General features: G+C 45.1%; 1 protein-coding gene across 12 annotated transcripts in view; it reads right to left on the bottom strand.

The window, feature by feature from the left end:
* grin1a (glutamate receptor, ionotropic, N-methyl D-aspartate 1a) overlaps positions 1-12,611 on the bottom strand; it is a 43,107-nt gene extending 30,496 nt beyond the window's left edge. For 4 of the 12 annotated variants that reach the window (XM_030436523.1, XM_030436525.1, XM_030436524.1 and 1 more), the window contains exons 1-3: positions 11,560-11,898; positions 6,896-7,030; positions 1,095-1,271 (exon numbers count right to left, since the gene is read on the bottom strand). In XM_030436523.1, coding sequence (XP_030292383.1) covers positions 1,095-1,271; positions 6,896-7,030; positions 11,560-11,808 — 561 coding nt within the window. In that variant the 5' untranslated portion in view covers positions 11,809-11,898. Of the gene's footprint in view, positions 1-1,094; positions 1,272-6,895; positions 7,031-11,559 lie in introns of all 12 variants that reach the window. The other 8 variants (XM_030436516.1, XM_030436518.1, XM_030436520.1 and 5 more) reach the window with 5 other exon arrangements.
* Positions 12,612-13,380: the final 769 nt, after the last annotated feature.

A 13,380-nucleotide genomic window follows, 5' to 3' on the forward strand; every position in this document is an offset into this window, starting at 1 on the left:
AAAAAGGCACTTCCTGGATTTTCATCAAAAGCTTTTACAACAGCGATTTCTCTTCTCGAGTACAGGATGCGAGTCACATTTGCGATGCTATCACAGTATCATCGTCAGCACAATCTGACGTGATTAATCCGAATGTTTGAAATGTTATCCTATTGGTGGCTCTTAATCAATACTGATCCCCGTCACTTCATTTAAGCAGCTTTCACTTTCGCTGCAGCCGTCTTCCGTGAATTACCTCGGGTCTGTGTCATGTTCAGCATCTCATCAGCTTGTGATTTAATTAAATCTCCGAATCGGGACTCATTTCACTCGGCCACACAATTACAGCAAAGAGCCCTAGAGAGGGACAAGCATCAGAGAGTATAGCGGTGGGGGGAAAAATATCCCAAGGTAATATCGTCTTATTAAATGTGTGCAATGGATGACAGTCGTTTTTTGCCTCCCCCTCTCTCTGTCTCTCCCTCTCTCTCTCTCTCTCTCTCTGTTCCTAAAGGGCACGCATCATCGAGGTCTCAAGTCTGTTTTGACTCAGAGAAGATCAGCATTTCACTGACCCACATACACTGCTCTGAGCTACACTTAAAATGGATGCATCAGCGGTATCCGAAAGGCAAAAAAAAACAAACAAAGTCGTACGTATCTTGTGAACATGACCTAACAGGGTGGTATTACACAAGGCCTGCGTGCACAATAACGAGGCAGGCCATTCATCAGGATTCAGGAAACACACACCTGACTTCCACCAATGGAACACTTCCGTCTGTGATGGTTTGCAAAGCCCCACGTTAAAGTCCGCTATTTGGCTCCCATTGTGGATAGACACAGGATAATTTGGACTATGGCGAAAAGCAACGTGAAGATGAGCAAATAAACATACAAACTTTTGTCAGATTAGACCACATTAGACGCTGTAGATGTCTCTAGGAATGTTAGCCAATGTTTACACAATGGTGAGAAAGAGATGTGGCCACACAACAGAAAGGAAAACAGTTACATACATAGAAGACCTTTGAGGTTTTTAAAAAAAAAAAAAAAAAAAACCCTACACGCTCACGCGCTCAATGCTCTCACACGCCGCAGCCCGAGCGTCTCACCTTTGTTTCCCTCTCCTCCAGGAGGGTCTCGAGCCTCTTTTGAGCAGCCCGCCCCTCGTGGTCGTCGCTCACTATCAGGATGATGTGGTTCCAGTTGAACTCGCGCATCAGGTCGAACCACACGTGCGCCTGGTGGGAGTAGGGAGGGACTGTCCGCAGGAAGGACAGATGGATACTCTGAAGAGCGCGGAGCGGGAGATAGAGGTTAACATTTGGAGGTTAAACACTGTTTCCACTACGACAGTTCCGTGCTGAGGGGGGTCAAAGAGTCACAGAGTCGTAGCTCATAACCAGGCTGAAAAATCCTTTCTTTTCTCATTGGAATGTGCATGACACGGTCGCAAGTATGTGGACACCCCATTCGACTGGGGCTGATTTGTGTGATTATGACTGAAACGCTAACTCTTAACTGCCAATATTTTCTACAATTGTGGTAAGTAGAAAAAAGCTGTCAAAAGCTCTAGTTGCTCTTTAGTTTCGAAGGGAAAAGGGGAAATGTTAAATATGTATAAATTCTACAGCATTTTAAAGTGCTTCCAACTTTGTGGCAACAGTTTGGGTGGATGGCAGCGCCGCCTTGCACAAAGCCAGGCTCATTAAGGAGACTGTCCTCCCATGAAAAAAGACATTTGTTTAAATTTACATGACAAAGCCCTCTAGTGACCATAGTAATGACCATAATCATTCCCTTAGTTAACTATGGCATTATATTTGTGTCAAAAGATTTCAACTCCGCGCACTTGTGTGATCTTCGCACACATATTCAGCAACAGAGTAGAAGCAGAGGCAGGTGCGAGCGAGTAAAAACTGCAATGGTTCAGTTTTTTCACACGGTGTAGGATGATGGAGCACCTCTCAATGTAATTCCTATGGAGCAGATGGTCGGAGCGATACTTGATCAAGCTAAAATGTCTAAAGAATGACAATTTCATGTCAGTAGTGCATCGGAAATAAATTGACATGAGTAATGAAGTATGTTGGCGGATTCTCCGAGTCCAGATGAGAAGATTTAGAGAATATTAACAGCTAAAAGTTCAGGCTAGCAGACTGGATAACGATAGCAACACGTGCAACAGGCTGATAAATGTCAATTCTGTTCTCTAAAAATAACTTGATCCACTGCTGTCAATTTATACTAGAAGCGAGGTTAATTAACAGGCAGTGTGATTGTAGTTAAACATCAATTTAATATCTTTGAGGCTGCGGAATGATGGGTGAAGCATATGATATGAGGACACTGATTAGGAACTGCGAGCTCACAATGTCTCTCACCCACCGCATTGCACTGACTTTTTTACATATTGCTAGCTAGAAAGAGAGCTATTTTGTGAAATATTGCAGCCCATACAATTATACAAAAGCCTGCTATTTTAGGGCTGTCAGTTTTTATTTGATATTCGAATATAGGTGCAGTGATGCCACTTCACAACTGTATCTTGCATGCTGCAGGCCAGGAGTGATGAGTGGACCACAGTGAGACTGGAAACATAATAAGGTGGGTCAGGCACAATAAATCACACTAAATTGGTATTACCTTGCAGTATTATTAAAGGAATCATACTACACATAACCAACGCTATTAGTTATATTATTTGATACACCTGTGCAACATCATGCAGTGCAGTACAACAGCTGTGCCATAAATTCTGCTTTTATAAATCTTATACATGTTCAGTTTTTGTTGACATTATCAGAGAGGTGTTCATTCTACTTCATGTTATTTGTTGAGGTCATAGTGGGCGGTGGTGCTGTGCTGGACTGCATTATCTCGACAATTGTTGCTTATATTTTGCCTTCAAGTGTTTTAATGGAGAGGGCAAAATATCGGGAACACTGATGAATATAATGCAGCGCAGCACAGCAGCATCCACTATGACTCCTGTAATAAACAGCAACCAGAATTATCCCCTTTTTGACAATGTCAGCTAAAACTAGAAATGTATATGCGTTTTATAAATGTAAGAATCTATGGCAGAGCAGTTGAACTGGATTGTCTATGATTGCACAAGTGCGCCTTATGACATTGGTGATGAGTCTATGTATATTCGTAACTGTAATGAATATATGGTTAGGGTTAGGGTTAGGGTAAGTTATCATACGGCATTGATGCTGCATGCTGCACATCAGGAGAACTGAAGAGTGAGGCCCAAAGGTCTTATAGCTCAGGAGTGATGATGACGAGGATGTTAGACGTCTCTTGTTAATGGTTGTAGCCTTCTGGTAGTTGGTGGAACAGTGATGCTGGCTTTATTTTGAAGCACTTTCAGCTGTTCTGGGGTTGCTTGATGTTGAAAATAGGCCACTGTTCTTTTTCACCTTCTTGGTTTGGCTCGGCTCATGCTTCCAAGATAGCCATCTTTTTAAGCTTAGTTTTTTCCTCTCATTTTGTATTTTTATTTTAATTTTTTTGCTTCAATCCGCAACCTCAACCTAATAAATCTCCTGATGATCTTTTCTTTTACTCCACAGCATGATGGAAGCCTGCTGGAGAGTGCCAGAGCTTCCTGCTCCAACACACCCTCTGCGTTTTACAATTTACCTGATTTATTTATCACGGAGCTTCTAGTGGGACTCACTAGAAGCTCCGTGAGGGAGGGACCAGTCTTTGTCCTAAACAGTTCCTCGATGTGGGGAATGACATCATAGGCTTCTTGGAAGGGGTGGCAAATTGCAACTTAATTTCCCTTGGTTTTTGCAGTGTTTTTCCTGTTTGCAATGTGTTCTCTGTTTTTAATTAAAAAAAATCTTGAAGTTCCCAGTGGTGTGGTATTTGGAAGTGTGCAAATGTGCAAATGCATTGTTTGAATGTGATTACCTCCAATATTTTTTGTTATTAAAATCTTTGTAGGTGGTTAAATTTCTCCTTAGCCACCCATGCTTTTCCCCTGTCTTTGGGGAAGCCATACATGTGCACGCCTTTCTCCGAGCGATTGGAGCATCCCCATGCAGCACAGCACAGCACACCACGGTGAAGACTATTCAAGGACAACATACCAGAAAGGACACAAACAGCTTGATGTGTGGATCTGTTTGACCCCTTTGGATACTGTTTTTGAGGAATTCATTGTGGTATTAAGTGCATTGGGAAAAAACAAGACGATGCATCAGTGAGTAAGTTTGGGATAAGTAAAAAATAGTTAACAAATAGTGATAGAATTTCATTGACTTGCAATGAATTCAAATCCAAATTAATTTTTTTTGCCATGGATTTCCTATTAGAACACAGTTATCATCATCATCTGATATCATCATCATATTATCATCATCATAATGCTGTTGTGAGTCCAGACTTATTGTGCAGTCAACTGGCAAATCATTGTCAGTCACCTGTTAGTCTGCCTCACTCAAGTATGAAAGTAAAAAAAAAAAAGAATCCAATTTTACTATTTTATTACCGTCAATGACTACAGGTGTAGTAAGTAGTAAGTTCAAAGCAATTAACACAAGCGCATATATTGATAAGAATAGTTGACAAATAGCGACAGAATTATATTTATTTGCAATGAATTCAAATCAAAATTGAATTCATTTGCCATGGATTTCCAATTAGAACACAGTTGTCATTATAATGCTGCTGTGAGTCCAGACGTGTCAGTCACCTGTTAGACTGCCACTGAGCTTCCTGTCGGTGACGGAAGCTGTCATCAGCAGAAAACTGAAAAGGCACCCACGTGGGGGCTGGAAAATGACCACCATAAGAGGGCCGGGGTCAGCCTTGGTCTCCGCCCCCAAAGTGTCAAAAGTCCTTGCTTCGAGCGAGCAGAACTCCACCGCGAGCGAGCACAGAGGAGAGAGAGAGCAAGAGCGGGAGTGAGCCAGCGCTCAAAGCAGCTGTACCGTGCTGTAGTGCGTGTCGCTGTTGTTTCTACTCGCTCGCACCTGCCTCTGCTTCACTCTGTTGTTGATGAGCGCGAAGATCGAACACGAAATAATTTATGTGTGCGCGCGTGAAGATGTGTTTTCGCACGCGCAACTTTTGACACAAATATAACGCCATAGTTAACAAAGTAGTTAGTACTGTACCCATGGTGACCCCTAAACTTAAAGTAGAAATTGTCCTGTTCCTGTCCTTTCAATTTCATTTTCTGTGTGTGTCTTCTCTTTTCTCATTTTCCCTCCATACTTGTCCTGTATCAGTGTAATTAGTCCAGCCCTGTTCCCTGTGTTCCTCCTCAGTCAGCGTTCCCTCCACACCTACGCTGCATCTCCTTTGTTAGCCAAGCACTGTTACTAGTGTTTTTCCAGCCAACAGCTCCTTCGCTGTTCCTTGTGTTTTTCCACTCATTACCCCTTTCTTCACCTCACTCCCTCATGTTCATTTGTGCTTGCCTGTTCCTTGTGTGCTGTGATCCTGCCTGCCGTTCTTCTGCATTTGGGTCCACCTTGTCTGCTCTCATCATGACAGAAATAAGGTCTCAGATTATTGAGACTTGGATTCAAGTCGACTCGAGGCACTGCTTTGATGACTTACAACTTGACAAGAAATCAATGACCCAAGACTCCACTTGGAATTGGAGATGTAAGACTTGTGACTTGACTTGAGACTTGGTGGCTTGAATGATTTGTCCGAGTTCATTTTATGTTTGCAGTTTCAATACCAAAACCATCAAAACTGTTCAACATAGTCAACATTGCCATTTAAAGTGTCTGTGTAAAGTTACCTGGTATGTGAGCGAATGCCGGGAATGGCTTTGTCATGACTGGATGACTACCCTGTCAGTCAAGCTCCTCGCGATGCTACCTGATGGTCCATGGATCAAATCAGATCATCGTCATCGTGCCTGTGCCAAGAGTCAGCACTTTCGGAGTGGCTTGACTCGGGACTTGCAATTCTACTCGACGCAACCCGTGACTTGACTTGACTTGCCCAAGAATGTGGACATATGGAGTCGCATGTCAAATCGTTTTTCAAACCTCAACCAAGTACTTCAAATTATGGTCTTTGCCACACGCTAACCATATTTTTTGTGCCTAAGCCTAAATAAACCTTGAGGATAGCATATCACATTAAAACAGATTCATGTTTCAAACAATGATTGGCGCAGGGTTTGTAAAGCACTGACAAATGATGTGGCCTGCTCAGAGCCCTGACCCCAACTGGGTCCAACACTGGATGGCGACTGACCTCACTGATGCTCTTGCAGGGGGTCTTGCCAGAAGAGTGGGGGCTGTTGTAGCAACATATTACTGCTCATAGTTTCAGAATGACATTGGGCCATTCACACGGTGTCCTTTTATACCTTGATACTCCACAAACATAGACTGAAATGATATCTTTGAGAATTTCTTTGAGAAAAAGGGACACCGTGCATTATTGAGTTTTTCGGTTTTAAGGTTTAAACACTTTCACCAATGAACAAACATCCTGTATAAAAAACGCGCATATGCCCTGACCCCTGCTCTGACCCCTCGGGCTCCCTTCTGTCTCTATATTTAATGCCTCTGATTTTCGTTAATAACTCGCCAGATTAGGTGAGTTGTCACTTGAGCAGGCTTTAAATTGAGTTATTAAAGTCCGTGGCACTTTATTTATGTGATTGCTTTAAAGTTTCATTTCAGTGGCCTGTGCTTCTTATAAAACATTACTCAGGTCAGACGCATTATTAATGATGTCCTTTCAGTTTGCAGCTGGGAGCCCATTTAATCACCGCTCCCCTAATGGACAGTGATGGGACGTTTAATCTAAGAAGCTTTTGAAGCCGCCCCAGGGGAGCGCCTTCCTCCCTCGCTCTTTCTCTTCCCTCTCTTCCTGTTTTCCTCCCGCTCGATCTGTCTTTACGTCTCCCTCATCCATCACTCACCTTGTCGGAGTAGATGGACATGCGGGTGGTGAGCCCCACCACGGGGATGCGGTAGAAGCCTGCCGTGTAGGAGACGGGCGTTGGAGTGAGATGGTCATTGGACTGTGGAGGGTGACTCACCAGGATGGCATAGACCTGCAGAGACGCAGAAGAAGAACACTCTGTCATTCTGACACTGGCGTCAGGACAAAATGGATACACCAGTCATTCTCTCTCTATCCAATTTGCCCGTGTGAGACATCTTTCTTTCTTTCTTTCTTTCTTTCTTTCTTTCTCCCATTTATCTCATTTTTGCAGACAATATAACACAAACATATAATCATAATTAAACCAACATAAACACACTTATTGAATGGTCAGTCCCACCAGAAAGCTGCCGTGTCGCAGTCACCGATCCCTGTAAATTAGGTGTAAATCTTTTATTTAATCAGAACAACTTTTATGCAAATTCGACCAGGGTAATCTGCCGAATCTTATAACTCACTGTTTGGAATAAATACAGTCTGTCTGCATGTTTGCCCCATGTGTAAATGTATAACACAACAACACCACCTGAAGAGCTTGAACCAGTCACCTCTCCTCCGTTACACTGACCGTAAATTGATCACTTGGTGAAAACTTAACAGGCATCGGTTGAACAAATTGTTCCTTCTGTTTTCCCGTGATGAGTCAAATGTTATGATCTCGAGAAACTGAGCTCTGTTACCCTGAGAAAATGAGTTAAATTAATCCGTTATCACAAGAAAACTAAATATTTCTCCCTCTTATTCCTTATAGCTTAACGCTTATTAGATCAGCAGTGCTATGCCCGCATGCTTAGATGGTGATCTTGACAAGTGTAGCATCTGATTTAAGATGAAAATGTCAGATTAGGGAGAACCCATTATTCATGGCAAAAATTCATAAAAAGTTGTGGTTTGCTTTGAAACTCCTGAAAACCCAGCCCACAGAGGAGCGCTTATGTAACGGTCTGCTCTCATGAAGTTGTTTTCTCATTATAAATGATCTCGTTAGCTCAGGAAAACACGATGAAATAAGTAACTTGAGATAACAAAGCAAATCTTACTTTCTTATCATGGGCAAATGGAGGAAATAATGTGGCAGTCTGTGGCACAAAGGCACATTTATTTTCCAGGTAGTCCGAAATGTGCTTGAATATTCTCTCTCCTCTCCGTTTCTCTGCCCGTCTCTCACTCGCTGAGGAGGACGCAACAGTACAGCTGCCAGCACGCTGCACAGTGCCAGAAACTGGTTGTGATAACCAAGAGGGGATAAAGTGTGAAAAATTGGCACATATAGGGAGAAATAGACGAGAATTATGACCCCGGGAGGAAACCGCGAAAGGCAATAAGGCAGAGGAGTCTTCTATGTAAAATGGGGAGGGTTGGCAATTATTTGTCAAGCAACAGTCCTGTCTGTATATTGGACAGGAAACAAAGCACGCAGCATTTGATTATATCTTCTAACATCAAACAACATCAGCTATGATATTTTATATTCGTGGTAATTGCTCTGTAAGTACTTTACCTCGTCATCACAAAGACAGACATTTTTGAGAATCAAAATTTCAACAGTTAACGCTGAAACCAGGGCTGGATCAACCTGCTACTGGGCCCAGGGGCAAAAAGTGAGGTGTGGGCCCCTTTTGAGCCCCCTTATTCCCCCAAATTTCTTCCTTTTTTGTAATTTAGTGTAAATCTTTTTTAAGATAAAGCCTCGAGATTATCATAAGAAATTAATCAAGTGATTACAAACTGATTGCCACAGTGAATCTAGGGCTTTGCCTGCTCTATAATCCAGCCTGGGTGGAAACATCTGTTTTTCTAATTAAAGATGAATTCAGTTTGTTCACTTTTGATACGATATAGTCATCTTTGAGGGGGAGCAACTGCTGCTCCAAAACGTTGTATAACAGGTTAAAAATAACATTTTTGAGCCGTGAATGTCTACATAAATTGTAAATCCTCTATGACAAAGAAATCTCTCCCTTTGTTCACAATCTCTTCGCTATGTGGGCTGGCGGACTAATATTAATTTACGGCTGCTCGGTTTGAGTTTTATCCCTGCACTGAGCAACCCAAAGCTGTCCAGCTACCCCAGTGAAAAAGAGAATTTGTGTGAGCTCAGCTTTGGGAAATGCCTCAGCGATGTGGAGGAAGAGGGATGAAGTTGGCATGGCTGCGCAGTCATGGATTATTGGATGTGAGCAGTCCGTATGGCTGGGTCAAAAAATTAGGTCTATCTTCCAAGGACTGCTCCCAGGCATCTACTCCTCCATCTGCCACACACTCCCCTTCTCAGTAACCGCTATCACATTCAAGCCAATCTCATCTGATTACACCCGCCATAGACTTTCTGTCTAACTGTCTAAATTAGGTGGGATTCTGTCTAATTTACAAGAGGAGTGTGTGTGCGTGTGTGTGTCTCTGTGTGTGTGTGTGTGTGTCTGTGTCTGTGTGTCTGTGTCTGTGTCTGTGTAATTGTTGTGGGATTGTTGGTGTAATCTGCACAGCCCGATTGGGTGGATTGCACGCTCGTGCTTCGGGTGAACATGTGACTGGCGACTGGATGCGACAGTATTATTCTGCGGGCCTGTATCAATTAGAGCCATTACACTAAGCAGAGGACATGAAAGCAGCATTAAAGCTGTGGGTGTGGGTTGTTCTCTTGAAGCCTAATTACGTGTGTGGGAGAAAACAGGAGCGAGCGCGAAGGGAACTTGACGCCTCAGCATGCTGTGACATAACATTGGCGCTTTTTAAAAGACATGACGAGCATCACATGAGAGGACGGCTTGAGTGTTTCAACGGCTCTCACGCACACCCATCGTACATAACTGATGAGATATGTTTTGTTTGTTTGCACATATGTTAGAGGTTTTAAGCCTGTTGTAAAGCTGATGAATAATTCCTCCCTGGGAAACCTGCGTTTAAAGGATAAATCTGCAATTTTACACATTAAAGTGTGTTTAAAGATCTTGGGGAGCTCTACAGCGGAAAACACTGTTTGACTCAATATGCGCAATTTCAAAACAAATGACCAAAATTGATACACTAAAACCAGAGATAGTGTCTGTGTTTGCATCCTTCTTCCTTTTTTAAAACCTGGCGCCTACAGTACCCATGGTGCAACAGAGTGACATCACTTGAGGTTTTTTTTTTACATGCAGCTTCTTCCGGAACCACCGGAAGAAGCTGGCCCTATTCTACATTTCTACTCACATATGCAGTCATATATGCAAGATCTGTGAACACCCTTTAGTGTGTAAAATTGGCGGAGTTACCCTTTAAGTACAGTTTAAACTAGGGATGCACGATATCAGTCAGTAATGAGAAATGTACACTATCAGCTATCCGCCAAAAATAGAGCCTATAGTATGAAGCCACAGTTCATATTATTGATATTTAAAGGGGCTCTGTGGAACTTCATGAGTTTACGTTAGCGGACGCCATTTCTAGAAGCTAACGTTAGCTACAGTTGCTGCCCGCTAGCGGAGCGAAGAGAGGCACTGAGACGAGTCACATCCTTCGGACTGAAGAAATCCACAGTCGCTCACGTATGGCCAAACACAAAGCGAATAGGCTGTAAATTACTACACACTCTTACATAGGGCCCCAACAAAGTTAGCAGTCTACCAGTATTAACACAACACATCTTACTAGAGCTGCGGAATATGAAATCAGCCATCTTTGCTTACTACTTATTATCCTCTCTTAAGCTCTCTACATGAACTGCAGATTAGGAACTTTATTTTGCATCGCTTATCTTATCGGTATCGGCCAACAGAAGCAGGTAATAACCGTTTATCTGTATCGGCTGGATACAGTCTATATCATTCCTCTTTAGCAGAAACAGCACTGTTACACTGGCTCATGTTAACCCTGCATCATATCACACAGCTTGCAGCTGGGTGAGTGATCCTCCCCCCGGAGGACATCACACAGGAAGTCCAACTGTCCGCAGACATGATGACCTCCTCCTCTCGCCACGCACACACACACACACACACACACACACACACACACACACACACACACACACACACACGCACACACACACACACACACACACACACACACTCAAAGCCGAGTTGTTGATTGTGAATGACATGTCGCGCATTTTCACCCATCGCTGCTTCCTTTGCAGTTCAGCAGATCTGCAGCTGTGTGTCCTGGAAACGTACACAAGTTGCCCTTTCATCCGAGATGTGCCCCGAACCAAACGCACTATTTTTGGATGTCTGAGGAACCAGATGGGTCTGCGGGGAGTTCATTGTGTTTGCATCACGCAAAGTGGACTAGATTACACTTGAACCCAAGGCGAATAACTTGCCCAGGGTTCAAGTGCAGGGCGGCTGCCAAATCGGACAAACAGCCGGCCTGTCCCGGCACATGAGCGGTGTTTCTTTACATGTGGTGATGTGTTCCTGCAGCGGGGTTTGTTGGAAAACAGGAGACACTGTTCTGGTCGCCTACCCGCTCCAATGTCCCCCCCCCCCTCTCTCCTCGGCTGGTGCGTTAAAACGTCCCCTGAAAGCAGCAACTTCCTAACGCAAGTTCCTGCAGAACACACTGATGCATCTAACAGAATCTGCACAGTACAATGGTGGCGTGTAAGCGTGAGTTATGGGGGCTGTGACCGCTGGATTCAGCGCGGTGGACTACCTGACTGGAGATGAGGTCCTCGCACACCGACAGAGCCATCTGGATGGCGTTGGGCTTGTGCGTTACGGAGATGGCGGTCAGCTTGAATTTGTCCCGGCCGTACACCTGGTTGGCCTGGGTCACCGCATCTTTGAAGACCTGCTCGTACCTCTTCTGGCTGAGGACCGCCCCGATGTTCACGATCTTCGGCTCGCAGCCGGCCCGCGCGCAGGAGCACGAGAAGAGCACCGCCAGCAGGAACAGACGCATCGTGTGGACCACCAAACAGCACAGCGCAGCCCGGTCGCTTTTCTCCCCGGAGGCGGGTCGGCTGGACCAGCTTCTGGAAGGCGGCACGGCTCAAGCCAGTGGAGAGCTCGACTGCAGACGCGATCCAGGTGGGCGGCGAGAGAGAGGAGGGGGGGAGGGAGGGTGTGGGGTGGGTGGGGGGGGGGGGGGAGGCCAAAAAAGGAAGAAGAAGGCTGGGAAAAAAAAAAATAGGTGGATTTATGTGCAATGCGGAGGAATGTGCATGATCGTTACGAGGGGCAGGCTGTTAACCAGAGACGTCCAAACCGCATTTTTGCCCTCCGCTGCGGAATCTCTCCAACCTCTCTCCTTCTCTCTCTCTCTCTCTCTCTGCTGAAGAAAAAAAAAAAAACTCAAACCATACTCCTCGGGGTGAGTATCGCTCCCCGCAGCCGCTGCTCCGTGCGCTCTGTGCGGACTGCTATCGCACCGATGCGTCGCTCTCTCTCACTGCTGGTCACTCCGGGCTGCGCGGCTGCTGTCCTTGGTGCTGACAGCTGTGCATGCGCGCCGCGGCGGTGTACTGCGCGCTCCCGTCGTATCGGCTCCTCACTCTGGGCTTTGCGCGTTGGCGTGCTGCTGCTGCTGCTGCTGCTGCCGCTGATGATGATGATGATGTTGCTGCTGGTGATGATGCTGCTGGTGATGCTGGAGTAAAAGCTGACAGGAAAAATAAAGGTGCTTACTCGCTCAAAACACATTCGATCCCCGTGTTAGTCATAACAGGACGTGAACGGGGAGACGGGCGGAGGGGGCGCACATGTAGGTATCTGTAGGCCACGGTGTGCAGATGTTATACAGATGAATATACGCCGTGTTAATAAGAAGAAGGCTATGAGACCCCCCCCCCCCCCCCCCCCCCCCTCTCTAATATTAGCCTGGGTGGAGGGGTGGAGGCACTGACACGGGGCTCTGGTGTGAGTTATGTCCCCAACAAACTGGAGGGAGAATCTGATTCGTCGTGAAGATCTGTGCGGGGACTTGGGGCCGACCGTCCTCGGACAGCTCGTTAATCAAGCAGCAACCGCGTCACACTTCGACACGCCTGCAATCACGCGTGTTCGTGCGTGGCCCGCGGTCGGATCAGCCCGTGGCAGCCCGTGGACGTTGTGTAATCTCTGACCCAGCGCGTTTGGAGTGTTTAAGTAAAGTGTTGGGAGCATCCCCGCAGCCAGAGAGACATGAGCAGAATCAACCTCCCGGTTACCTTGGAAACAAGGTTTTTATTTTATTTATTTATTTATTTATTTTGGCACAGCGCGCGCACACACACACACAGAGGGATCTTTTCCACGGAGGAAATGTTCTGTGGCGAGCAGAGAGTGAGTTTATTCACAGCAGGGACCGTCAGAGCAGAGGGAACCAACAAAGCACACAATGAAAAGACGAAAGGACATTTGGAAATCATTTAACAGCTGCTTTAATTATTAATAGTCTGTTATTTGAATATTTCCGCCCCGTGGGGATTCACTTTTTTTTGTTTTCTAGTATTCATTGCTGCAATTGGAAAAGGTGTTTTCATAAAAGAGGCCG

This window comes from Sparus aurata, chromosome 12 (genome assembly GCF_900880675.1).
Source record: "Sparus aurata chromosome 12, fSpaAur1.1, whole genome shotgun sequence".
NCBI classification, from domain to species: domain Eukaryota; kingdom Metazoa; phylum Chordata; class Actinopteri; order Spariformes; family Sparidae; genus Sparus; species Sparus aurata.